Raw genomic sequence first — 25,247 nt, 5'->3', positions numbered from 1 at the left:
TGCCTCGGGATTATGTTTAATAAAAAGCAAAGTGCACACAGATATTTACAACAGTTTTAAAGACAAACAGAGGTCCTATTCGTGTAGTCCCAACAATAACAACAAATAGGCACTGGCATGACTGTTTATAAATTCTTGACAACAGTTGTTCTGAAAGTAGAGTTCCCTTGTAATCTTCAAAAAAAAAAAAGTCCAATTCCTCACAATGTGCTCTACATTAAAGTGGACTGGAATTACTTGGTGTCAATGCGCAGCAACTGCTCTTTGCCATTTATTACCAGGGACTTTAACTCTCCATCTTCTTCCACCTCCACTCTTTCTTGGCCATTCTCAATGATTCTCTTGGTGGTGATTTTTTTGCCATTAACGATTTCGGTGGAAGTCGACATGGATTTGAAGTTGCTGGACCCACCACTACCACAAGACATGGAGAAGGAAGAAAGGCCTCCGCTCCCCAGGGAACCAAAGGAACTAAATCCTGTATCAAAAGAAGAAAAACCACCCCCAAATGCTGGAAATCCACTGAAGGCCGAGAAGAAGGGAGTGGTTCCTCTGCTTCTGCTTCCCCGGGAGCTCCTCCGACCGCCCACGATGTTCTCCAGTGGGTCTCCGAAGAAGTCGAACGAAAACGGGTCGCGGCCCCCGAAGAACTCCCTGAAGACCTCAGCCGGGTCGCGGAAGGTGAAGACGTACTCGAAGGGGTGGCGGCAGGGCCCGCCGCCCCCGCCGCCGTCCTCCACTCCCGCCTCGCCATACCGGTCGTACACGTCCCTCTTCTTGGCATCTGACAAGACCTCGTAGGCCTGGGCCACTTGCTTGAACCGCCTCTCCGCCTCCTCCTTGTTCTCAGGGTTTTTGTCGGGGTGCCACCTGAGCGCCAGCTTGCGATATGCTTTCTTGATGGCCTCGGACGACGCCTGACGGGGCACGCCCAGCACCTCGTAGTAGTCCACCATGGCGGAAGGCCCAGCACGGCCCGCGGGCCACTAGCACGACGAGGGGTGTTGCTGGCTGCCCCCGGGGCACGGGCCCGAGCGCTCTGCGAGGCCAGGCCGCCCGGAAGGGGCGCCCTTGTGACGTAGCCCGCACCTCATTGGGCGAGACCGGACCCCAGGATGCCCTGCGGGGGGGGGGGCTTGCGCTCTTCCGCGAGGGCCTCTGCGGCGTGTTTCGCACGGGCGCCGACGCCCCGCCCATCGAGGCCCCGCCCACCCTCTGGCCCCGCCCCACCTGCCCCCAAAGCGAGCTGTGGTCTCCAAATCGCCCCCCGCCACGGTGCCGGCGCAGGAAGAAGAGGAAGTTCGTGGGAGTAAGGTGGTCTGTGGATATGGCGGCCGGGGGGAAGGATTTTGCTGAAGTAGGCTTTCTGTCCGGCTCCTCCTCCGCCTGTCGGGGTAGAGTGATGGGGGTGCGTTTCGTCTGACCTTGTGCTCAAGGACAGCCGCATCACTTGTCCAGAACAGCAGATCTCCGGTTTTTTGGCTTCAGGACCCTTTTGCTTTTTTTAATGTAGGTTATATCTATCGACACTTACTCCATTAGAAATTAAAGTAATGGAAAAAACTCGTTAGTCAATTTAATAGCAATGAAACCTTACGTGCTAACATAAATCATATTTTTATGGGAAAATCACTTCTTTTTTTTTTTTAAAGATTTTATTTATTTATTTGAGAGAGAGAGAATGAAAGACAGAGAGCATGAGAGGAAGGAGGGTCAGAGGGAGAAGCAGACTCCCCGCCGAGCAGGGAGCCCGATGCGGGACTGGATCCCGGGACTCCAGGATCATGACCTGAGCCGAAGGCAGTCGCTTAACCAACTGAGCCACCCAGGCGCCCGGGAAAATCACTTCTTTTAAAAAAAGATTTTAGAGAGCGCGAGAGCGCACATGCGCTTGCGCGAGGGTGGGGGGGGGGGCAGAGGGAGAGGGAGAGGGAAAGAATCCCCAAGCTGACTCCGCTCTCATCGCAGAGTCTGTATGGGGCTTAATTTCAGGACCTGGAGATCATGACCCCAACCGAAATCAAGAGTCCTGTGCTTAACTGACTGAGCCACCAAGGTGACCCCAAATAATTTTTTCAAAGCAAAAAAATTAGTGAAGAGTGGCATCATACTACATTTTTCACGTTTCTCTGGTTTAAGAGAAGAGAAGGGGATTTTTCTCTCTGCTTCCGCAGTCAATCTATTGCTACATCACAGGTGATGTGGCCACGGAGAAGCTCCACTGTACCCTTAAGAGAGCATGTGAGGGAAAAAGCCAAATATCATTATGGAAATAGTTTGACTTTGCAAAACTCCCCTAAAAAATTCTTGGGTATCCCCAGGGTGTTCTGGCCCATAGTTTGAGAACTCCTGGTCTAGTTTATCAAAACGATTAAAACTTGCTGGCCATGCTCGTAGTGCTGTTGGTCGACGTTGGTGCAGTAATTATTTCCACTAAAACTGCTGTACCGTGACCACGACTTTCTTTTTGGCATTTTTGGACATCTGACCTCTGTCTACTTTCTCCTTATTTTCTGACACTATATTTTTTGCTTTGATAAATGGCAAGGCAGTACCAATAAAGGTCACTTAGTTCTAAGAGGAAAATGATTAACCAGTGAACTCTAATATTTCATCATAAAGGGTAGTAGATCCAATGAGGCACTCTATGTCACCAGGACAAACCTCATGTCACCTTGAGGGGCTGAGTACGATCCTGGAGCTGGCACTTTAATCATGCAATAAACAGCAGTAGGAAGTGGATTGGGAGTAGAGTCTAGTGTGAACAAAGCCATGTGGGAAAAGCCTGTTTGGGGAAGGTCAAGTGATCCAGAATGAGTGGAGGGAAAGGGGCAGAGGGGTCGGGGTCGGGTGAAAGGGCTGGAGAGGAGGAATGAGCTTGGACAGGTGGGCTGAAGGTCCATTCCAGGGAATTTTGAGGGCAAGGCTGAAGAGTCTAAATTTTATTCTGGGTCCTAGGAAGCTGTTGACCAAGGTTTCAGGGATGGTGGTGGGGTGGGGCAGTGCAGGGAGCAGCTGATGCTGGAACTCAGAAAGGGTAGGTAGGGGTTAGGGGCCCCAAAACAGGACTATGGCAGCTGGGTCTCAGAGACAGTGGATTCAGCACTTGCTTGCTTGGATATGGGGCCTAGAGTGAAGGAGGGAAGTGTCACATCTATACAAAAACTTTTACTGAGGGGCACCTGGGTGGCTCAGTTGGTTAAGCAACTGCCTTTGGCTCAGGTCATGATCCTGGAGTCCCTGGATCGAGTCCCGCATCGGGCTCCCTGCTCAGCAAGGAGCCTGCTTCTCCCTCTAACCCTCCCCCCTCTCATGTACTCTCTCTCTCTCATTCTCACTCTCTCAAATAAATAAATAAATCTTTAAAAAAAACCATTTACTGAGTGCTTACTGTCTGCAAAACCAGGGACTGGCACCCAAGTGAGTGATTCCAAAGCTGAAACCCCGCTTGTAAGGGCAGAGTCATGTCCCCAAACCATCCAGGTACACAGAGGCCTCAAAAAGTCCCGAGGCTCTGTGTGATGCAGAAAAGTCATAAAATCATTACAATGGTGACTGTGTGTTTACAGCTCTTTTGCTACAGGTAATTTACAGATGAACTCTTTTCACATTGAGAGTTAAGAATTAATTATTGCCCCTAATGTTTAAACTGGACTATGAATTTCAGAATTGCAGATAGGGGCACACCAATGGGTTGAAGCATTGCTGCCCCTTTTCTAGCCGCCCAGAACCTTAGCCCAGGAGAAGGGAAAGTGCTTGGGGTGGGGTGAGGCTCTGTGTGGGTGGGGAGCTTCAGAGTGCATGTGTGTTTGAGCATATGTGTATGCGTGCACCCATATATAAGCATATGGGAGCCTGGAGATCTCTGGAGGAAGGATAGTGGTACAGGGAAAAGGGACTCTAAGTACCTGTTCTAAGTACCAGAATGAAGGGGTCCCTGTGAATATGCCCCACAGAACACCACAACTTTAAGAGTTAGCAGTTTCTCCATGACCTTCCTATCAGGTCCCCGAATATGGGTGGCTAGTGATGTCCACGGTCAAAATATTGAGATCTGTGCTCCCATCCTGGGATTGTAACATACAGCAACAGATCCCCAAAGGACAGGGCGAGATGATCGGTTCTCTCTGCACTCAGATTTGCCTTTTCTTTGGGAAGGGCATTTCTGTTTGCGACTGCCATACTTGCTCCCTGACCCTACCCTTGAGCTTTTGGGGCACCAGCTAGTGCTGGGTATTACTGTGTGAGCACATCTGCCTTCTCCGCATTTATTTCGATTGGGTAGTGACTGTGGGGATCACAGCTTTACTTCTGGCTCCTAGGTGGCTGTAAATTTTGAACCTGGCCCTAAGATTTGGATAGTGCTAGAGGCCATGGGTAGTTGTGGTTAAGAGCAGGGTCTCCACGCTCTGACACTCAGGGCTGCGTTTCAGCTCTGTCACTTAGTAAATGCAGGACTCTGGCTGGTCGTATTTATCTCTCTGAGCCTCAGTAGCTTCCTTCGTAAAATGGGAATAATAGTATCTGCCTTTAAGGGATACTTTTAGGGGATTACATAAGATGTGTTGTAAAGTGCTTAGCACCGTACTTGATATGTAGTACATACTCCATACGTATATGTTCTTACTGGTTTTGTCACCTTCCCCCTTTGCTTCAACCGGGTCATCAGAATTTTTCAGAGTGCTCTCGCTGCTGCCTGTCTGAGCGAAGGCACGTCTGTCCTGAGAAAGGCCTTCTGCACATGTACGCTCGAGTGGGCTTCCCTTCCCGCCATTCACTAGCCAGCAGCATTCATCTCCTTCTTGACATGCTTCTCAGCCTCTGACATGTCTATCTGCTTTCGTTGTCAGTCTGTCTCTTCTGATGGAGTCTGAGTTCTGGGGAAGAGGGAGACTCATCTGTGGTGGTCTCTGTGGGCACTCCCTAGGCCTGGTGCTGTGTAGGACTAAATAAGTATTTTGTTGGACGAATGCATCAAAATGATGATGGGTTGGGCAAGACCCTGAGTGACCGTGGGGAAGGACATCCTGCAAGACTGTTATGGGCCAAAAGTAGGCTTGCAGTGTCATGCTCTTCTCTTTCTAAAAGGCATATTCTGCTTTCTATTTCATTCCTAAAAAGGAAGTCTAATTTGTCACCACATAACCATTTTCTCCCCTCTTGGTCCATGGAAATACTCATTTAATGCATTCAAAGGTGCTGAAGCTGCTCTCCCTTCTCTGGCCCCTCAAGAATGTGGTTTGAATGGTTGGTAAAGAATTCCAGCCCGTTAAACTGTTGTTGCCTATCAAGAAAGCTAGTATGCTTGTCGGGATGAGCACCGGGTGATGGATGGAAGTGTTGAATTGTACATCTGAACCCAATATTACACTGTATGTTAACCTAACTGGAAATAAAATAAAAACTTAAGAGTAAAGAAATAAAAAATAAAAATACTTGGCTGAAAAACCCCAGAAACCTAGTAAAGCTCTGCCCTCGTTAGCTCTGAAGGTAAACTTCCTGCTATTTTCAGCTGACTGACCAGCTATAATCATGTGATACAATCAACCATTAACTTTGAGTATAGATTGGTTCTTGCGACAGGAAAGTAGGAGAGGACAGATTTTGGCAGGAGAGAGTCTTGGTGGCAAAGGCAGGGGAACCATGGCGGCAGGGTCCCGGGGTCCACGTCCGCTTGTCCTGGGCCTGCTGCTGTGCGCACTGAACCCCCCTGTGTCCCAGGGTGGGAAGCTGTTGTTGGTCCCAGTGGACGGCAGCCACTGGCTGAGCATGCTCGGGGTCGTCCGGCAGCTGCACCAGAGGGGACATGACATAGTGGTCCTAGCTCACGAGGCCTCCGTGCACATCAAAGAAGGAGCATTATACACCTTGAAGAGGTACCCTGTGCCATTCCGAAGGGAGGACGTGGAAGAGGCTTTTATCAGACTTGGGCACGGTGTTTTTGAGAAAGAGCCTTTGCTGCAGCGTGTGGTCAAAACGTATAAGAAAGTCAAGGAGGACTCTGCCCTGCTTTTGTCTGCCTGCTCCCACTTACTGCACAACAAGGAGCTAATGGCCTCGCTCGCGGAAAGCAACTTCGATGCTGTGTTGACAGACCCTTTCCTCCCTTGTGGCCCCATCGTGGCCCTGTACCTGGCTCTGCCTGCCGTGTTCTTCTTGAATGCGCTGCCGTGTGGCCTAGATTTTCAAGGTACCCAGTGTCCCAACCCACCATCCTATGTGCCCAGGGCTCTGTCCCTTAACTCAGATCACATGACCTTCCTACCGCGGGTGAAGAACATGCTCATTTTCTTGTCAGAGAGCTTTCTGTGCAATGTGGTTTATTCCCCGTACGGACCACTTGCCTCAGAAGTCCTTCAGAAAGATGTGACTGTCCAGGACCTGATGGGCTCTGCATCTCTCTGGCTTCTCAGAAGTGACTTTGTCAAGGATTACTCCAGGCCCATCATGCCCAACATGGTTTTTGTTGGTGGGATCAACTGTGCCAGCAAAAACCCACTGTCCAAGGTGTGTATTTGAGGGGGAACTTTACAAGTCCATATCCTTGCAAGTACTTTGGATGGATGAACTTGCCCTCGATATATGCTGAATGAGCATGCTGAAATAGTCTCAAATGCCCTCTTTCGTTAGTTTCTACCTTACAAATCTCCCAGGTCTGGGTTGTAATTTATATGTCTTAGCCATCCTCTTCTGGGTTATTTCTTTGTATGGGACACTTTAGGAAAGTATACTTCGGGCATTTTCTTCTGTGTGCTCCAGTGAACAGTAATCAGTTAGCTGCGACAAAGGTTAATTGTCATAAGCACAGAGCAATGAGTGTAGGGATCCTTGCAGAGAACACAAATTTGCATGCACCTTGCCCTTGACTGGGTCAGACACACAAGGGTCAAGACTGCTGAAATAATTCTTTGACATCTATGGGTCCTGATGGCAAAAGTTGCTTTTATGTTTCTGGTTAAAGATCCAGTTGCTAGATATTCTGATAGGAAGCTCGCTCCTGCGGTCCCTTCTCTTCTAATAAGTAAATATCAGACAATCAGATTCTGGCATTGGGCAGAAAGGTCCTGAGTTTCATTCTCTGCAATGCTTATGAGTTAATTGTTTCCCATACAGAATTTGAGGTATGCAAAAAAGTAGCATTCACATCCTCTTCCAATCTCAACGGAGGTGATAGAGAATAACAGGAGAACCTCTGTCAGATGAGGGGTTGGGAAGAATTTTCCAAGGAGGTGACATTTCAGTGGGCATTCATTTATTTTTCAAGTATTGGTTGAGGATTAACTGGTAGCCCAGGTACTTTGCAGCTGCTGAGTCTGGCTCCTACTAAGGGACTGTCATCACCCTCGGAGAGCACTGAATCTTATTCCCAGAGTGACTCCAACGTGATTCACATCTTAAATGATCATGTCATTGTCATGGCACGGGTCTTAAATGATCATGTCATTGTCATGTCATGTCACATCTTAAATGATCATGTCATTGTCATGGCACGGAGAAACTATGGATGGCAGAAAAAAAAAACACCACATGAGAAATCCGGTGCTGTGTGTTTGCCTCCACCCCATTGCTGCATGACAAGATCCTCTCTGTGGGGCTCTGATTCCTCCCCCATAATGTGAAGAGAGATCTGGTGACCTCCTCAGATTTCTCACCAATCAGATTATGACACCCCATGGCCTGTTGGAGAAGGGTATGTCTGATGGGGTGGTCTGGTTAAGAAAGATAGAGATGGTGTTGATTTTTTGGAAAGCAAAATGAGAGAACCGCACGTTATAGAAAACCAGTAATAATTCTTTCATATATAGGAAAAGGTGAAATATTACCAAACCAGGGGTCACATAATAGATCAAAGAAAAGAGAGCTAGTCAGCATGTCTAAGTTAGAGTGGAATTAAAGAGGAATATTTTTGGCATCATTATATAGGATCCAAGTGAAAACAACTGTGTTTCACCTTTGCTTTGAAATGTAAAACTTGGGAGATGTGCATGCATAAACGAAATTCCATTTGAAATAGAAGGGCTTGCTTATAAATCTGCACGGGTATTCTCCATTACACTGGCTTTCTTTCTATTCCTGGGACATTGCAAAATCTTTCCCTGTTCAAGACCCTTTAACATGATGTTCTGTCCTTCTGGGATGCTGTGCCTGAATTTGTGAGGTGGCTGTCTTATTTTTTAGGTCAGCTGTAATGGCACTTCTTCAGGGAGTCCTTCTCTCTAAGATAGGATCCTGTGCTCTTTCCTTCATAGCACATCAAGTACTGTGATCATCTCATTTAGATAATTGTTTATTGATCGTCTCTTCCATATATGTGGGGGGCAGGGATCACTGCTGCCCGTTACCATACCCTTAATACCTGGCAATGGGTTTGCACGTGATTGATGTCTCATAAATATCAGCATCTTGGGCATATAATTAGCACTTGCTAAAAGTTTGTTAAAGGAATGAATGAGAACCATGAAAGGGTATGAACTGAGGACTAGTCACCAGATAGGCAGTAATCTCCCCCAGTTCTTTATACTCCTACAATTACATAAAGCATATGTGCTTGTTTTTTTTCTTTTCTTTTTCCTTAGGTGATTTTTTAAAATTTAAATTCAATTAGCCAACATATAGTACATCATTAGTTTCTGATGTAGTGTTCAATGATTCATTAGTTGCGTATAACATCTAGTGCTCTCGTCAGATCATGTGCCCTCCTTAATGCCCATCACCCGGTTACCCAACCCCCCACTCCCTTCCGTTCCACAACCCTCACTTTGTTTCCTGGAGTCAAGAGTCTGTCATGGTTTGTCTCCCTCTCTGATTTCTTCCCATTCAGTTTTCCCTCCCTTCGCCTGACGTCCTCTGTTCTATTCCTTATGTTTCACATATGAGTGAAACCATACGATAAGTCTTTCTCTGCTTGACTTATTTCACTTAGCATAATCCCCTCCAGTTCCATCCATGTCGATGCAAATGGTGGGTATTCATCCTTTCTGATGGCTGAGTAATAGTCCATTGTATATATGAACCACATCTTCTTTATCCATTCATCTGTTGAAAGATATCTCAGCTCCTTCCACAGTTTGGCTATTGTGGACATTGCTGCTATGAACATTGGGGTGCATGTTCCCCTTCAGATCACTACGTTTGTATCTTTGGGGTAAATACCCAGTAGTGCAATTGCTGGGTCGTATGGTAGCTCTATTTTCAACCTTTTGAGGAATCTCCATACTGTTTTCCAGAGTGGCTGCACCAGCTTGCATTCCCACCAACAGTGTAGGAGGGTTCTCCTTTCTCCACATCCTTGCCAACATTTGTTGTTCCCTGTCTTATTAATTTTAGCCATTCTAACTGTTGTGAGGTGGTATCTCATTGTGGGTTTGATTTGTATTTCCCTGATGACAAGTTATGTAGAGCATTTTTTCATGTGTCTGTTGGCCATATTACAAAGCTTTGATCATCAAGACAGCATGGTGTTAGCACAAAAACAGACACATAGATCAAAGGAACAGAATAGAGAGCCCAGAAATGGACCCTCAACTCTATGGTCAACTCATCTTCGACAAAGCATGAAAGAATGTCCAATGGAAAAAAGACAGTCTCTTCAACAAATGGTGGTGGGAAAATTGGACAGCCACATGCAGAAGATTGAAACTGGACCATTCTCTTACAGCATACACAAAGACAAACATATGTACTTGTATTGAAGTTTTTGTTGCTTGTTTTACAAAAAAGGCAATAATATATCCCTATGGCTCACGTATCAATATGTCATGGATATCGTTTTGGTTCTAAATATTATATCTATTTTTTTAATTGCGCCATGTTTCATGGTATTTACATGCCACAGTTTATTCTGTTAACCATGTAATCTTGTTCCCTAGGAAGAACACTGAAGTTTATATTCCAGGGCCTTGTGCTTCTTGTTGTTACTTCAAATATCACCTTACCAAGGATCAAGCTCTTTGTAGTTTTCTTCATATTTGTTCTGTTCCTTTCTTGTTCAGTTTTTCTTAAGTATTTTATACCTTTTTTTTTTTCTTTTGTCACCCCTGTGAATGTGATAGTTTTTCCATTTCTGTTTGTAGCTGGTTATCTACTCACTATTCAGCCCCAAATCAAAATTGAGCCTAATGAAAATATTGATTTCATCATTAAAAAAAAAACTAGCATGCAGACTTTCATCAGTAAATAAAATATGGTTTCTTCTGTTCTGAATTCTATGCCAGGTATTAGTCTTATTGAATTCACTAGAATGTTTAAAAACAATTGAATAATTTCGGGAATCGCAAGGATTCTTGTCTTGCTCCTGATTATAATGAGGATTGATTTTCATTTCATCATTTTATATCATGTTTGCCATTTTTTTTGGCAAATAGTCTTTATGTATTTAAGTGATTTCCTTCTTTACTTTAGGATGTTTACTAGGAGGGTCTACAGGGCTTTATCTACCATATTTCTCAATATCATAGTTTTGTCATCATTTATCAATACATTTTCTTTGCCTGAAATTTGTCTAAGTGCTGAGCTCTAATGATTATGCATTGGCTGCAGCTTTGTTTGGTGCAAGCAAGCCTTGGTGTGAGGATGTCTTTTTAGTTGTACTGGATGGCAACCCTCTTTGTCTTACTTAATATTTTTAATTTGAAATTCCACTTTTTTTGGTATTAATATTACCATTCCTGTATTATCTTGTTTACCTTTCCCTAGTGCCTCTTTGGTACCCCTTTGTCTTCAAGATTTTTTTTTTTTTTTTTTTTTTTAAACACGGAGCTGAGGGCGCCTGGGTGGCTCAGTTGGTTAAGCGACTGCCTTCGGCTCAGGTCATGATCCTGGAGTCCTGGGATCGAGCCTCGCATCGGGCTCCCTGCTCGGCAGGGAGTCTGCTTCTCCCTCTGACCCTCACCCCTCTCATGCTCTCTCTTTCATTCTCTCTCTCTCAAATAAATAAATAAAAAAAAATCTTAAAAAAAAAAATAAACACGGAGCTGATATTTTTAACCTGGTTGGGAAACTTTTGCCTGTTTGCACTTAATTTAACAATCGCTAGATTTGATTCTAATTTTACCAGTTTATTTTAATTTTACTTGGTCATTTTCCCTTTTCCTGGCAAGTTGCTGTTTATTTTCTTTTTCCCCCTTGGTTAATTAAAGAATGCTTTTCTATGCTTCCATTACTCTAGTGGAAATCGTCCTGGTCCCAGTGCTCTTGGTCAAAGTCCTGAACTTCAAGAATAGAGATACAACCTTTAGCTGATAGAGTCCATATGGAAGGCACACCTGGTGTTGGGCATGTCTGGGATGCCTGGCAGATAAAAGATAGTAGGACAGTATTAAGAACAAAGCTCAAGGATTCTAAGCTGTCCTTCCCCGCTCAGGGTGAGAGACCATCTTTGGGGATGTGTGGGGATTCAGAGATGATATCCATGCATACATGTTGGGTCTGAGGGAAACAGCCAAACGGAAGGTCAGTGAGAACAGAGACTTGACAATGGCGAGGAGAAACACTGGTGAGCAGGGAAGCTGGCAGTCTTTGTCTGTGGCTCTGAATCCGTAGTGATAAAGCAACAGTTTTCCGACATGCTAAGTGCTTACCAAGCATTTTGAGAAACAGATGACGTTTGGGAAGAGAAAATCTAATAAAAGCCTGGAACTCAAAATACTAAACTCTCAGCAAAAGTTAGGACCTGTGTTAAAGTCATCGACAGGGTGGGCAAGTGCTTTCATGTCAGAGGGGGCCTCATCCTTTTTGGAAGGGGTAAGAGGTGGGGCAATGGAGGGTTATTTTCGTTAACCCGTCGCTTCACTCTTTGGCCACTCTAGAGTCTGTGAAGTCAAGGCCAGGTTTGGGGAAGTTTTGCCAAGTAGAGTGTGGACCTCACCAATGTTGAATTCCAGAAGAGCTGGCCCAGAAGAGGTGTTGGCCGCGATAACACAATCTCTGCAGTTTGCCCTTCTGTGATCTGTAGATGAACCTCTGTGACATTTAAATTTTAGTCTTGCTATGTACCTTTGGGTGTTTATGGACCTGTGGGTTCCATTTTATGATAATCACACCCTGCTGGGTGCCGAGTGGGTGTGGGAGAGTGTACAAGGAGGGGAAATCAGATGTGGCCCTTTGTAGATATGGTTAAAGTAAGAGTGGGTTTCATGAAGAAGGGAAGGTCCTAGGAAGTGACGTGATCTGTTTACCTTCACTCAGAAAAAAAGAGCTCAAAAGGTACTTGGAGATGAGCTTTCTTTCTGAGGAAAGAAGGATGTGGTGTAATCCAGAGGAGGAAGGACTTCAGGAAAACCGTCCTTAGGATGTTTTTGTCATAGACCAGAAATGCAGCGTGGTGGTGGGGAAGATGATGCTGGCCTCCCTGACCTTTCGAATGAGCCCAATGGAGAAGGCTGGGACACACCTGCTAGGAGCCAGAGGCTTCGAAGACAGCTGGTGGGGGTGGACCAGGCTGGGGCTTTATCCCTGAGGAGGGCTGGGCAGTGTTCGGGCTTTATTGGTCATGCTCTGAACCAAACCTGAAAGAAGTCTCTTAAAATCACATGTGCTGAGCCCTGTGGGAAATGCTTTCCATGTCACACCCAGGGTGGCCAGTGTTCTGGTTTGAACAGAACTAAAAGTCCCATATCTCAGGAAACCCCTCACTTCTGGGCAAACCCCAGCACATCATACAGTCTCATTAATGTCCTTGGCATTCTTGGGAAACTTAAAATAATTTGGAAGGCTCTAGGGGAGTTCGTTAGATCATGAAAAGCTTACAGTTGGGGGAAAATTGCCACACTCACACATACTCTATTTCCTCTACATGGAATTGCCAGTCTGTGTGTGCGCATGCCCCCACACACGTGTGCATGCAGCTGTGTGCATGTGTGTATGCCCAAGTGCGTATGTATGTTTCCTGAAGACCACAGTACACTGGAGTTGGCTTCGAAGGTTGGGGCCAGATCAGGCTAGGCTGAGATTATTGCTGAGGGTTGAGTCTGGGGGCTTCCTTCCCCCTAATGTTGCTGTTCTTCTGACTGGATCATCTTTTTCTTGCTTCCTCTCAGAGCTTTTGTCTGACATTCATCTCTAAATTAGTCTATTCCTTGTTACTTTAGGGGTAGAGGCTTGATAGGTCATAATCTGTGATCTGTACTTACTAGTGGGGTCCCAGCCATCACTGTCTCTCACCCTTATACATGCAGACACTTCTGAAGATCCCATCCCCCTGCTTCATCCAAGGGAACCATGGATTGTCCATTTTCTAGTAGTTGTAAGTTTCATTATTGACTAGAAAACCACTCACAGTTCATTTCTTATTCCTTGGGTCATCTGGCTCAGAAGTTTCTTCAGAAACAAGTCCCATTGCTTTGTCTTGAGTTTTGTCCTTACGTAGCCAAGACTGTAATGCCCAATGGTGGTCTTGGTTGGAGGAGTTGGAGCAGCCTTATAGTTGCAGTCTTCCTTGGATGATGGTGATGGATATATTGCTAGAAGGGATCAGCTTCTGGAATGGGACAGGAACACTCTGCGGAGGTCATGTGCTGGGTGGGTTGAGGCTCACTGCTTGTTTATCCTTCCCATTGGTGGCTGGTACTCAGGGTTTGCTCACATGCCCTTGACCCTCTCTGAATTCTGCAGAAGGGGCTCAGATCCTGGTGCACCCTTGGCAAGGTTTTCTGTCCCATTTTGTATCTCTCATACCTAGAGAGAAATATTTTGCTTTTTACAGTACATTATGAAGCCAGCAAACAAAGATTCAGATATCTTTCTGTATGTTCTTGGTAAGGCAGGAAAGTTGACTTAGACTCTTCAGAAATCTCTTCTCCAGGAAAGGTGGGAAATTGCCTGGTTGACTGGTTAAGTTTCAGCACTGAGTTGACATGAATATGATCCCTAATCACCCCAGTGTATTGGCTGCCATATGGAAGACTCTGCTGTAGGCTGTGGGGAAGCAAGAATTGTTACAGGCTGTCTTGGCTAATTGAGGTTTTTTCTTAACCATGAGCCTCATCTTCAACACTATTTGCAGCTTTCTGCTTTGGCTCCATTCATTCTTTCAAGATAAAAGGAATATTCCAGAAGCCTTGGAAAATAATACACATCTTTACTGTAGATTTTCATAAAGGGGTGGTGCAGGAGTTTTAGAGTCTGCAGAAAGCTTTCTGAAATCCTCCTTGGACAGCTTTCCTCTCTCCCAAGGTCTCCCTTCACTGATCTGCTAAATGGCTCTCTCCCTTCTCTTTGATGCTCATTCACCTTTCCCTCCTCCTTCCGTACTGCCTTCTGCTCTCTCCTTTAGTTCCCTTCCTGAAAGCCTGTTTTCTCCAAGACCCTCCCAGCTGCTTGAAGCCCCTCGGAAGTGGATCTGGTCTTATGTCTGATTGCTTTTCTTTTGGGAAATGAGCATACTACCTGGATTCTGCATCTCAAAGAAGAAGAGAAGAACCCAGGAGACAACCTAACATGCAAGAAGCCTTCCTCCTTTGGAAGGGAGTAAGGGGAGTGGGGGGTGGGGAAGGCTGTAACGTGCACTAATATTTTGTATCTCTAACACACACACACACACACACACACCCCTTTAATCACGTTCTTAAGATGAAGACATCTGATTCATAGCTGAATGTATGCAGTTCCCGAAGAAGGTGAGAAAAAATTAACTGGAAATTTCTCTTATGGTTCTAGGAATTTGAAGCCTATGTTAATGCTTCCGGAGAACATGGAATTGTGGTCTTCTCTTTGGGCTCCATGGTCTCAGAGATTCCCGAGAAGAAAGCTATGGAAATTGCTGATGCTTTGGGCAAAATACCTCAGACAGTAAGAAGATTCCATACAATTCTATCTTCCCAAGAGTTGGAACCCCAGACTTCTAGTATCGATGTTAATCCTATTAGTTGGACTTTCGGTTTGGGTTTCCCTGCAACTTCTCAATTATTAATCCAAAGTTCTTTTTGCCATGTCACTCTCAACTACTCTGTTAAGCCATGGTCTACGTGACTTGGAGGTCTCGTTTTCTCTAAGAAACTCAAAAGTGTACTAAGGAAAATTTATTTTATTTTATTTTATTAACTAATTTATTTGTAAAGATTTTATTTTTTTAAGTAATCTCTATATCCAACCTGGGGCTCGAACTCACAACCCCGAGATCAAGAGTTGCATGCTCCACTGATTAAGCCAGCCAGGGGTCCCAAGGAGAATTTATTTTAAAGATAAAGTAAACAGGATAATGTACAGGATGGTGTTTCTTCATATTATGTAGGAGTATTTCCACCAAAAGCCTGCTGGTCAGGACACTGGATTCATTTCTTATATTTCTGCTTCTATAATTCTACATCCACTCACTTTATTAAGTAAACTTCCCTTTGAAGTGCAGAAAAGTGCAAAAGTTGTAACTGTACAACTTGATGAATTTGCACAAATACACAGAATGTTACCAGTCCCCAAAGCCTTCCCAGTCCCGACACCTCCCACCCTTGCCAAGGTTATGTTCATTCAGAGGACTCCACATTGTAGCTACTATGGCAGATGTTTTTGAATCATTGTGTTCCCTAAACTCTGTTCTTGTCTCTGCAAGGTCCTGTGGCGCTATACCAGCACTCCCCCACCAAATCTCGCGAAGAATACAATACTTGTCAAGTGGTTGCCCCAGAATGATCTGCTTGGTATGTGGGCAGGATTTGGTGTGTTGGTCAAACCCAAGTGAAATTAAGGAAGTGGCTTGCGCCAGGCTGTTCTAAAGGATTGTTTAGCTGGAAAATATTATGGCCAAAGTGTTCCACATTGCTTTTTATCTGGTGGGGCATCTCAACCCACATTTTCCTCTGCAGACTTCTGCAGGAGCCACATGTGGGTGGCACGGAGTCCTCAGAGCGCTTTCAGAACCTAGATGGTGTCAGACTGTGAAACTCGGTGACTTGACTGCTGGCGTCCCTCCCTGCTTTGCTTCTCAGGTCACCCGAAGACTCGGGCCTTTATCACACATTCTGGCTCCCATGGCATATATGAGGGAATTTGCAACGGCGTTCCAATGGTGATGCTGCCCTTGTTTGGTGATCAGATGGACAACGCGAAGCGCATGGAGACCCGGGGGGCTGGAGTGACCTTGAACGTCCTGGAAATGACTTCTGAAGATTTAGCAAATGCCATAAAAACTGTCATCAATGACAAAAGGTAAGAGAGAAGGTACAGAGGAATACTGCCTGTATTTTGGCCATCTCATTCACAACAAATACTCAAATGTGAAAACAAATGAATAAAAACCCAATTTATAAGTAAGATGATTTGGGGATTATTATTATTCGTTTTATAAAAGGATGCTTTAATTCCTATGGAACTTATCATCAAAATGATTTTAAATATTATTTCCCTCAGTAGGATTAAAACTTCAATTAATTAAAAAATATAGTCACCAAGTAGACATCTGATCTGTAAGTTCCTGCAAAGAGAGAAATATTCCATTACAAGAAGCAGAGTGTCCATAAGATAAAAATAAGCCAGGAGCTTAGAAGTACAGCTCTCTCTAGCACTAAAGCAAATGAGAAATTTTGTTCATGGGGATTTATAAGTGGGATGGGATCATTTGATAGCGCAGACAAAGGCTTATAATAAAAGCAAAGATCAGTCTGTTCAAATGTGGCTCTGAAAACAATTCAAGGGGCAAAAGCCATCAGATCAAATGATCTGTGCATGAAATTGATCGTATTGCTGTCAAGTTCCCTAGTAACAGACTGGCCAAAACCTTATGGGAAGAGGTGATGGCCAGGGGTGGCCTTCGTCCAATCCTTGATGTGTGCGTGTGTGCACGTGTGTGTGTGCGTGTGTGGGAGCCTGTGCATACGTGTGTGTCTAAGAGAGTGTCGGGAGTCTTGACCCATAGTTGCTTCATTTTGAAAGAGACATCAATCAGAGGGACAGGTGTGAAAAGACTGGAGTGTGTTCAGATGGGAAGAGACATGCCACAGGGTGGCACGGTAGGCCTGGGCAAAGAAAAATGGAGAAATGGGGCGCTCACGTGTGTGGTGCCAAGGGATGAGAAAGAAAAGTCCACATAACCCTGGGGTAAATGCCCAGCGCGCCCAGAGTGGCGGGTGACATCCCTTCATCCTGATGGGCCTCTTCTGACAGCCCAGCTTGCCGGCATCAGGCCGTGCTGCCCCCACGTCGAATGCACTGAAACCCCGACTTTTCTCCACGTGCTGACAAAAAAACTCATTCCTGAGGTTCGCACTAGTAGTACAATTTTGATCTTCTCTTGAGTGGTACAGACAAGTACCTGGAACCTACAAATGACTTGGTAGAAGTTCTCTTATCTTTATAAGAACCTTCATCAATCAGCTTAAGTTACCAGCAAACTTCATCTATTTGCTCGGGAGTCATCTCTGCCTAATCATGAACCTCCATGTTCCCAACATGCCAAGCTGGGACATAAAATAAAGACAAATGGGAAAATTTTGAACATCAGATGATGCACCCAGGCCATAACAGGTGCTCAGTAAATGGTGGATGAATGAATGAAAGTTCTAGAAAATCTATTTTGTTTAAGAGAAGATTTATATAAAAGGAAGATGTTTAACAAGACTTATGGCCAAATATTATTATCATAGTATAATAATGTATCCAGATATAATGACAGGCCTGTTTAAAGATAGCAGTTATCATGACTGCTCTTGAATAAGATTGAATAAGAGTGTCTTACTCTGGTCTTTCTTCTCCTTTTCCTTTTTTTCCTCCTCCTCCTCCTTCTCTTTCTTCTTCTAGTGCATCCACAGTTAAGGGTCAAGTCATCTAACCCAGTTCGGATTTGGAGGTTCCGATTCAGCTATCCACACTGTCCAAAGCCAACAAAAATCCATTTGTTGAACAGGCTGCATAGACACAGTCTCGTCCTAACGTTAGCACTTGGATGGTGTGACGTGTCACCACCTTGCAGATGGCACTTATAAATCGCTTTTGCTTTGACTAGATGTGATTGTTTAAAACCGTGAAAGGAAAACTGCTCATAATTTCTGGCACACCCTTTTCTTTTATTTCTTTCTCTTACTGTGAAAGTATCTAATTTCCTACAAAAATACCAAGAAAAAGAAAAGAAGAGAATAGGAAGTAAGGTTCAAATAATTTAATACTATAATTTTGGCTTCCAGTTTTCTTTCTACATTTTTTTTTTTAATTTCAGAGATAAAGACCATTGTGTGTGTGTGTGTGTGTGTGTTTTCTGTCTATAATGGAAACACATTTCCTCTGCCAAGTTTAGCAACTTCCCAACCACAGCAAGCCTAAAGGGAGGATGGTTCACTGCAGCCGATGTTCCAGACACTCATAACTGTCTCTGTGTTTAGCTATAAGGAGAACATCATGCACCTCTCCAGGCTACACAAGGACCGCCCCATTGAGCCCCTGGACCTGGCTGTGTTCTGGGTGGAGTTCGTGATGAGGCACAAGGGGGCTCCACACCTGCGCCCTGCAGCCCACGATCTCACCTGGTACCAGTACCACTCCCTGGATGTGATCGGCTTCCTCCTGGCCATTGTGCTGGGGGTTGTCTTCATCACTTATAAATGTTGCGCCTTGGGCTACCGGAGGTGCTTTGGGAAGAAAGGACGAGTTAAGAAACCTCACAAATCCAAGACACACTGAGAAGTAGGTGGGAAATGAGATGACCCAAAGGTGCAACCAGAGGCAACGTTAAATTCATGTTCTGCTTATTAAAGAAATGCTTAGCCCTGAATGAGATACCCCTGAGTGTTTTCTTAAAAATGAAAACAATCTAATTGCTAGTGATACCTACAGGTCGAGACACGTGAATGGTGTCTGCCCCCTCTAGTATCTTTAATCTGGACTACCCTTGTCATCTTTAAAATGACTTGCCAAAAGGGTCGGACAGGTCCCTCCTGCACTTTGCATTACTTTTCTTACTTAGAAGTGAGGCCTATTTGGGGGGCACAGGTTTCAGAGGTCCTCCCCACCCCCACCCTGCAACCCAGGAGGACGGTTCTAACATCATCGTCTGGCTTCTGTAGACTGTTGTGATCAATTCCTTCACCAGGACAGCAGGTCTTAACTTACGCTCGTGCTTCACAAATGTCACTTTGTGTATTTAAAGAAGGAGACGTTTGTTTATTCCCAGGGCACAGTGCTTTGTACGTGAAATAAATGAATGACTTAGGATCTTTTGAGAATTGTGTCTGATTTCTGTCTTTAGGGAAAAGAATGGTGTATAAAATTGATGAGTGATGTGTTCAAGAGGATAATCATGGCTTGTGGCAAATGGATCTCATTTGAGAAAAGCCCAAAGTAGAGTGTCTCACAAGTGTATTTTCTCTGATGTTTCCCACAAGTGAAAACATTAATAAATTCATATAAATTATGTTTCTTAGGTGTTCTTCTCTTCCTTGTTGTAGCATTTCTTGGTTAACCACATGTGCTGATTGCAAAAATGATACATGATTATGACAGAAATTAGAAAAATACAGAGGTGCACACATACACACACAAGAAAATAAAAATCTGGTAATCGTGTTCCCCAGAAATAACCACAGTTACTATTTTGGCAAATGCATATCCTTATAAAATACTGCAGCTACACCAAATATATCTAGCACTTTCTAACACTCTTTTTCACTTCACCCTACTGGGAATGCCCACCCCACACTTTTCTATAACATTTAATTCATTTTTAGTGGCCAAGAAGTAATTATTGCTTGGATGTGGCAGGATTGATTTAACCAAGACTTCTGGGTGGATTCACTTTTATTTTCTTCCATAAAAGAGCCCTCCTTGAATAGCCCAGTGGCTAGGTCTTTGCACATCTTTGTGACTGTCTCCATCAACTCGCTGGTTGTCTAAGCCTGGGTTCCCTTGAGGCAAGGGTTCCAGGGCAAGTAGCTTATTTGGTAAGTGAGGGAAGCCCTGACATGGGAGTGGGGAGTGGGACGGGGAGTGAGGGCCTCCAAGAAGCTGTTCTCCTGTGGGCGGCTGGAGCTGAATCCCTCTGTTGACGCTGGGGGCCAGTGTAAGATGCCAGACTTATCCCACCTTAGCGAGACGCCAAGTCCTGGGCTCTCTGAGCACCCGCCCTGTCCATGACCGGCTGCTCCCAGGTCCTGTTAATTTCCCTTCGCCTCCAGTAGGCCACGAGGGCAGGCAAGGGGACCCTAAAGGCCAGAAAGAGCCCCCCGGGAGAGAAACTGAGGTGTGGTGTTGGAGGCGGGCCCTTGGGCACTAACACAGAAGGACGCAGGGATCTGGGTCGGGTTGCAACCCTGAGCAGATGGCTTGAGGTATTCCCAAACTGCACGCAGAGAGGTGCTATCCGTCTGTGGCAGAGCCATTTCCTGCACCCTCTTTGGTGTAAAGTAATATCTTGAAGGAAAGTATCAGTTGGTAGATAAATAGTGGGATCTTGTTTTAAATTTTTTAAAAAGATTTATTTATTTTAGAGAGAGAGAGAGAGGGGAGGGAGGAAGAGGGTGAGCTGAAGGGGCAGAGAGAGAGGGAGAGAGAGAATTTCAAACAGACTCCCCACTGAGCACAGAGCACAGAGCCCAACACAAGGCTCGATCTCACAACCCTGAGATCACGGCCTGAGCCAAAACCACGAGTCAGAAGCTTAATGGACTGAGCCACCCAGGCACCCTGCTGGGGTCTTGTTGTTTTTTTTTTTTAAGATTTTATTTATTTGACAGCGAGAGAGACAGCGAGAGAGGGAACACAAGCAGGGGGAGTGGGAGAGGGAGAAGCAGGCTTCCCGCCGAGCAGGGAGCCCGATGCAGGGCCCGATCCCAGGACCCTGGGATCATGACCCGAGCCGAAGGCAGACGCTTAACGACTGAGCCACCCAGGCACCCTGCTGGGGTCTTGTTTTAAATGTGTTTTTATTACTATTATTACTTCAAAGTTTGTTGTTGTTGTTGTTTTTAAAGCTTCTGAGCCATTTGTGTTTCTTTTTTGGAGAATATCCTTCCCTGTCTTCCTATGGGGTGTATTACCCTGAGGATTTGTTCAGAGAGTTTACTGCATTAATGAGAATATCCTTCTGACCTGTACTGTATTTTCTCCCCTTGTTCTGTGCCTTTAGTTTTGCTCACACTTTTGCGTGTTTGTGTGTTACAAGTAAATGTTTTAAATGTGTAGGCTTCAGACTGGAGCTGGGGCCACATGGATAGCTAGTTTCTCCTGACCCCATCCCCATATATTCCTTCCCTTGGCTGCTTTTGGAAGCTGTTCACGCCAGACCCCTCCCCACATCTTTGAGCCTTGCAGGGCCTCATGGACTATGTCCACCGTCCTTTAAGGCCCTTCTTGGTCTGTCCAGGGACCAGCTCCTGGGCTTACTGCCTCTCCGGACCTGAGCTGTTCTGGCCTCCACCAGCTGGTGCTCCTTCACACTTTTATTTCTCTGGCCCCTATGTCCTCTTGTTGGGATATCCTAAGCAAAAAAGGGGCCTTTTTGTAAGGAGGCAGACTTCGTAAGGATGTGGGGCTCATGGCCGGACCTCAGTGGTGCCAAGTGGAGCCTCTCTTGCTTGGCCCGGTCCCTGCACACGCTAGGGGCTGGCCCTACTCTTCCTTCTCCTCTTGGCCTTGTCTGCTCCTCAGTCCCCAAGATCCCACAGGACCGAGGAAGACTGACCAGATTCTCTCTTACCCAAAGGGGAAGAATCTGATTGGTCCAGATCAGGTGTCCACTCCCGGTCATCCAATCAGGAATGTTGAGGGAGGGATTGCACAGGGAAAACATGGCCAGGGGGAGCCATAACTGACCCCCAGGGTCAGGGAAGAGGGAGCCCAGTGAGCTGGGGAGATATTCCCAAATGTGTCCACTCCATACGTACGTTGTGCCCATTTTTTCTACTTCCTCCCTTGGCGCTTTCATGCATTTAAACCCACAGGTTTCTACAATTCAGTTTTTTCTTATTTTCAAGGTAGTTCCTATAGAAGGTGGGAAGCTCAGTTGAGTGACAGCACGTAAGAGTGAGTGACTGATTTCGTGAATGGACTGTATGGGAGTCAAATATTATTGTCCTAATCTGAAGAAAAAAAAAAAACCCTGGAAAGTATTTTTATTTCAGAAAACCAAGCAGAACCCACTTCTTTCTCCCTGATCTCATCATCTCAGTGTCTTCTCTGGATAGTGTGTTTCACTTTTTGCCATGGCTAACACACTCATTATGTATTCAACCAAAAAATGGCCCCATACTCCACCCGTCCTGATCGCCATTGCGATGCAGCTTAGCAGCTCTTCCCATCGAGAGGCGGGATCCATTTCCCCACTGCCTCGAGACCTGGCTGGCCTGGGACCTGTGTTTGGCTAGTAGCATGTGGTAGAGGGGCAGGTGCCGTGTTCCTGCTCAGTCTCGTGGAAGCCCACCGATCTGTGAGAACAGCCTGGGCTAGCCCTGCTGTGGGACAGACATGTGTCCCAATCACCCTAGGCACTTCAACCCAATAGCTAGCCAATTGCCAGAACTGCCAAGCTGTGGGAGGCTGTCCTAGACCAGCCAGCCCTCGCCCAGCCCACCAGCTGACTGCAGATGGAAAAGTGACTCCATGGCTGGATATGGCCCAGATCAACAGAACCACCCAGCTGACCCGGAGATTTATGAACAATAATAAATGGTTGTTTTCAGTTATTAAGCTTTGAGGTGGTTTGCTACACAACAATAGCTAACGGATGTGTTCAGTCCTAGCTCTCCATGCACAATCTTTCATGTGTTGCGTCTTTAGACTGTCAGAGGACATGGGTGTCCTACCCACCTCTGTATCCACGGCTACCCGGAGAGCCGTGTCACAGCACACAACAGGCAGGCAGGTAGCGTCTGTGGAACGGAATGGCACCCATGTCACTTGAGTGATCCCTGAAGGAGAAGAGCAGGCCCAGAGGAGAGTGGGAGGAGGTAGGGCAGAGGTAGCTATGAAAGAGGGGCAGGGGATAACGGTCTTCTTGTGCCTGTTCCATATTGGTCAGTATGTCCCCAAAGGGCAGAGAGAGGAACAGTGCAGGACTTTATGGGGAAGAAGAGCTTGGCACTATGCTGGGGAAGCTCGTTTTCCAAGCATCCGGCTTCAATGAAGTAGAGATGGGCTAGGAAGGGTAACGAGCACCCTGGTATCAGGTGTCCAAGCAGAGGCTGAGGAACTTCTTCTCAGGAGGGTGAACAAACTTTGAGTGGGAATTTTAACAAAGCAGTCTTGGACTGAGGTGGTTCTGAGTCTTGTTCTGTTGCCCTGTAATGCATAGAAAGGTTTCCAAAGGCCAATATTTCATTGCTCAGACTCTTGATCTGGCCTGTCTCACAGCTACAACTGACAGGGGACTCCTTGGGCCCCACTTTGAGCTCAGGGAAATAGGGTCCTTGCCCACTCCCCTGTCCTTGAGATGCTTTATCTTCTGAGTATTCTACCAGGGGGAATCCCCTTCCCCATCCCATAATCTGTCCAGTCCTCTTCCCAGGACCCCTGTCACCCACCCCACCCCAGCTGCTCTGACCACAGCTTCCCACCCTGAGGTCCTATGACCACATGTTGGAAGAGGTCACTGAGAAGACATGACTGCCAGTTGGCCTGTGAGCTGGGCCTGGGAAATTGGAGGCTCCCCATCCCCTCTCCTGTCCTTGGAATGAGGGTTCTGCTTGCCTTCCCACTACCAGAGGCTGGTCCAAGGACACGGCCTTGAGGTGTTGATATGGTGTTGAGGTCATCTGGATGGTATACGTGACTGAACCCAGTTAAGGCCTCTGTATAAACTTTTAAGATGAGGTTGGCAGGTGCAGGGATCCATTGGTCTTGCTGCTGCCCAGGATGATCATCGTATGTAAGTTCTCTTGCTTATTAAAGCTGCCACCTACCAACCCGGAGTGGCCTTCCTTGGGTCTCTCCCTGCCCTCTGAGTACAAGGGGCCAGCTTCAGGTTTCACCCAGGAAGCCCCCGTGGAGCTTGCAAACCAACAGTGCATCCCCAGGGGACTTGGTAGTGACTCGCCCCCACTGCCCCCATGCCCCTTTCCCAAACAGGCCACCGTACTTCACCACACATGTGGGTAACAGAAACGTTTAGTGACAACATAATGTGAGGTTTTAATCACAGGGCCCTGTGCACTCCTTAAAGCCCTCACTTGATAAAGACTCAGGAAGGCAGTTAGATCTCAAAGTTCCAAGGGTCCACGACCTAACGGTGATGATTCTAATGAAACCCTCCCACCCGGCCAGGGGACCCATTCCTCACCCGCATCACGACTGAGAAGCCAACTGTCCCACTTCTTCAACAACCCCTCCTGCTATTGTCCAATTACCGTTGATGTGTATTAGGCAAAGAACGGGGCTTTTTCTTGTGGTATATTTTTGTTCCATCCAGGAGAGGACTCCGAGGAAAGGTCAGTATTTAGGTCCCAGAGTAGCTCTTTAAAGGATTCCCAGGAGGGAACAAGCACAGGACAGATCTGGGAGTGTTCAGCCCTCCATTTTGACATCTGTGTTGTTTGCCAAACCTTAAGAAGCTGCTGATGTTGCAAAAGCCCCTTGAGAGGAGCAATGAGGGCAGCTGAGGTGGATTTCTTGTTAATCATTAGTTTTCAGTATTGAGAGCGGAGAGAGGAAGGGCCCTTCTTAACAAAGTGTATTAGTTAGCTACTGCTGTGTAACAAATGAATTGACTTTGTGCCTTCAAACAGTACCCATCTATTATCACACAGTTTCTGTGGGTCAGGATTCTGGGTGCAGAGGGTCTTACAGGCTGCATTCAAGGTGTTAATGGGGCTGCGTCCTTCCTGGAGCTCGGTTCTCTTCCAAGCTTATGTGGTTGTTGGCAGAATCCAGTTCCTTGTGGTTGTAGGACTGGGGCCCTCATTTTCTTGCCACATGGCCCCTTCCACAGCAGTTTGTGTCATTCGGTTTCCATTTCAATGCTAGCATGAGAATCCCTCTCCAATCTTGTATGAGATCGTGTGACCATGGGAGAGGCTTCCCATCACCTCTGCCACGGTCCACTGCTTGGAACATGGGTCTAACCAAGTCACGGTTCTGCCCACACTCAAGGGGAGAGGGCCATACAGGGCGTGACTCACCGGGGGTCATCTTAGGGTGTGTTGACACACCAACTATTTTACAAATTTTGTCTCCCTTAGAGGAGGTTGAGGAAGAGATGACAGAAGCAGCCGCAGACTCAAATGAGGACCCGTCAGAGGAAATGGAGGACCTGGAACCTCTGGAACCAGATAACAGAGGTAAGAAAGTCGGCCCCACCCCTGCATTCCTGCCCCCCTCCGCCGCCCCCCGTCCTGGCC

The 25,247-nt window shown here is 46.1% G+C and overlaps 3 protein-coding genes across 3 annotated transcripts in view; 2 read left to right on the top strand and 1 right to left on the bottom strand.

Moving 5' to 3' along the window:
- Positions 1-1,053, bottom strand: LOC102742340 (dnaJ homolog subfamily B member 3-like). Its single transcript, XM_006748386.3, has one exon. It carries the CDS (start codon positions 954-956, stop codon positions 234-236), a length of 723 nt encoding a protein of 240 aa, XP_006748449.2. The 5' UTR covers positions 957-1,053; the 3' UTR covers positions 1-233.
- Positions 1,054-5,602: 4,549 nt separating this feature from the next.
- On the top strand, positions 5,603-19,333 carry LOC102728008 (UDP-glucuronosyltransferase 1A1-like). The gene is made up of 5 exons (XM_081813351.1): positions 5,603-6,507; positions 14,656-14,787; positions 15,545-15,632; positions 15,921-16,140; positions 18,306-19,333. Exons 1-5 carry the CDS (start codon positions 5,644-5,646, stop codon positions 18,601-18,603), a joined length of 1,602 nt encoding a protein of 533 aa, XP_081669477.1. The 5' UTR covers positions 5,603-5,643; the 3' UTR covers positions 18,604-19,333.
- A 4,929-nt stretch (positions 19,334-24,262) lies between these two features.
- Positions 24,263-25,247, top strand: part of MROH2A (maestro heat like repeat family member 2A) — a 36,589-nt gene continuing 35,604 nt past the window's right edge. The window contains exons 1-2 of the mRNA XM_081815293.1: positions 24,263-24,350; positions 25,089-25,187. Coding sequence (XP_081671419.1) covers positions 24,263-24,350; positions 25,089-25,187 — 187 coding nt within the window. The remainder of the gene's footprint in view (positions 24,351-25,088; positions 25,188-25,247) is intronic.

The sequence above is a fragment of the Leptonychotes weddellii genome, chromosome 3 (genome assembly GCF_054177405.1).
Source record: "Leptonychotes weddellii isolate Sample4059 chromosome 3, ASM5417740v2, whole genome shotgun sequence".
Taxonomy (NCBI): Eukaryota; Metazoa; Chordata; class Mammalia; order Carnivora; family Phocidae; genus Leptonychotes; species Leptonychotes weddellii.
Note: the sequence above shows the minus strand (reverse complement) of the source record. Positions and strands in the feature narration are given on the sequence as shown.

What these genes read in the sequence shown, in the direction of transcription:
- LOC102742340 (XM_006748386.3), bottom strand. Translation starts at nt 956, where the DNA reads ATGGTGGACTACTACGAGGTGCTGGGCGTGCCCCGTCAGGCGTCGTCC.
- LOC102728008 (XM_081813351.1), top strand. Translation starts at nt 5,644, where the DNA reads ATGGCGGCAGGGTCCCGGGGTCCACGTCCGCTTGTCCTGGGCCTGCTG. An exon ending in GCAAAAACCCACTGTCCAAG is followed by an intron (nt 6,508 to 14,655) that starts GTGTGTATTTGA and finishes TTATGGTTCTAG; the next exon opens with GAATTTGAAGCCTATGTTAA. An exon ending in GCCCCAGAATGATCTGCTTG is followed by an intron (nt 15,633 to 15,920) that starts GTATGTGGGCAG and finishes TTTGCTTCTCAG; the next exon opens with GTCACCCGAAGACTCGGGCC.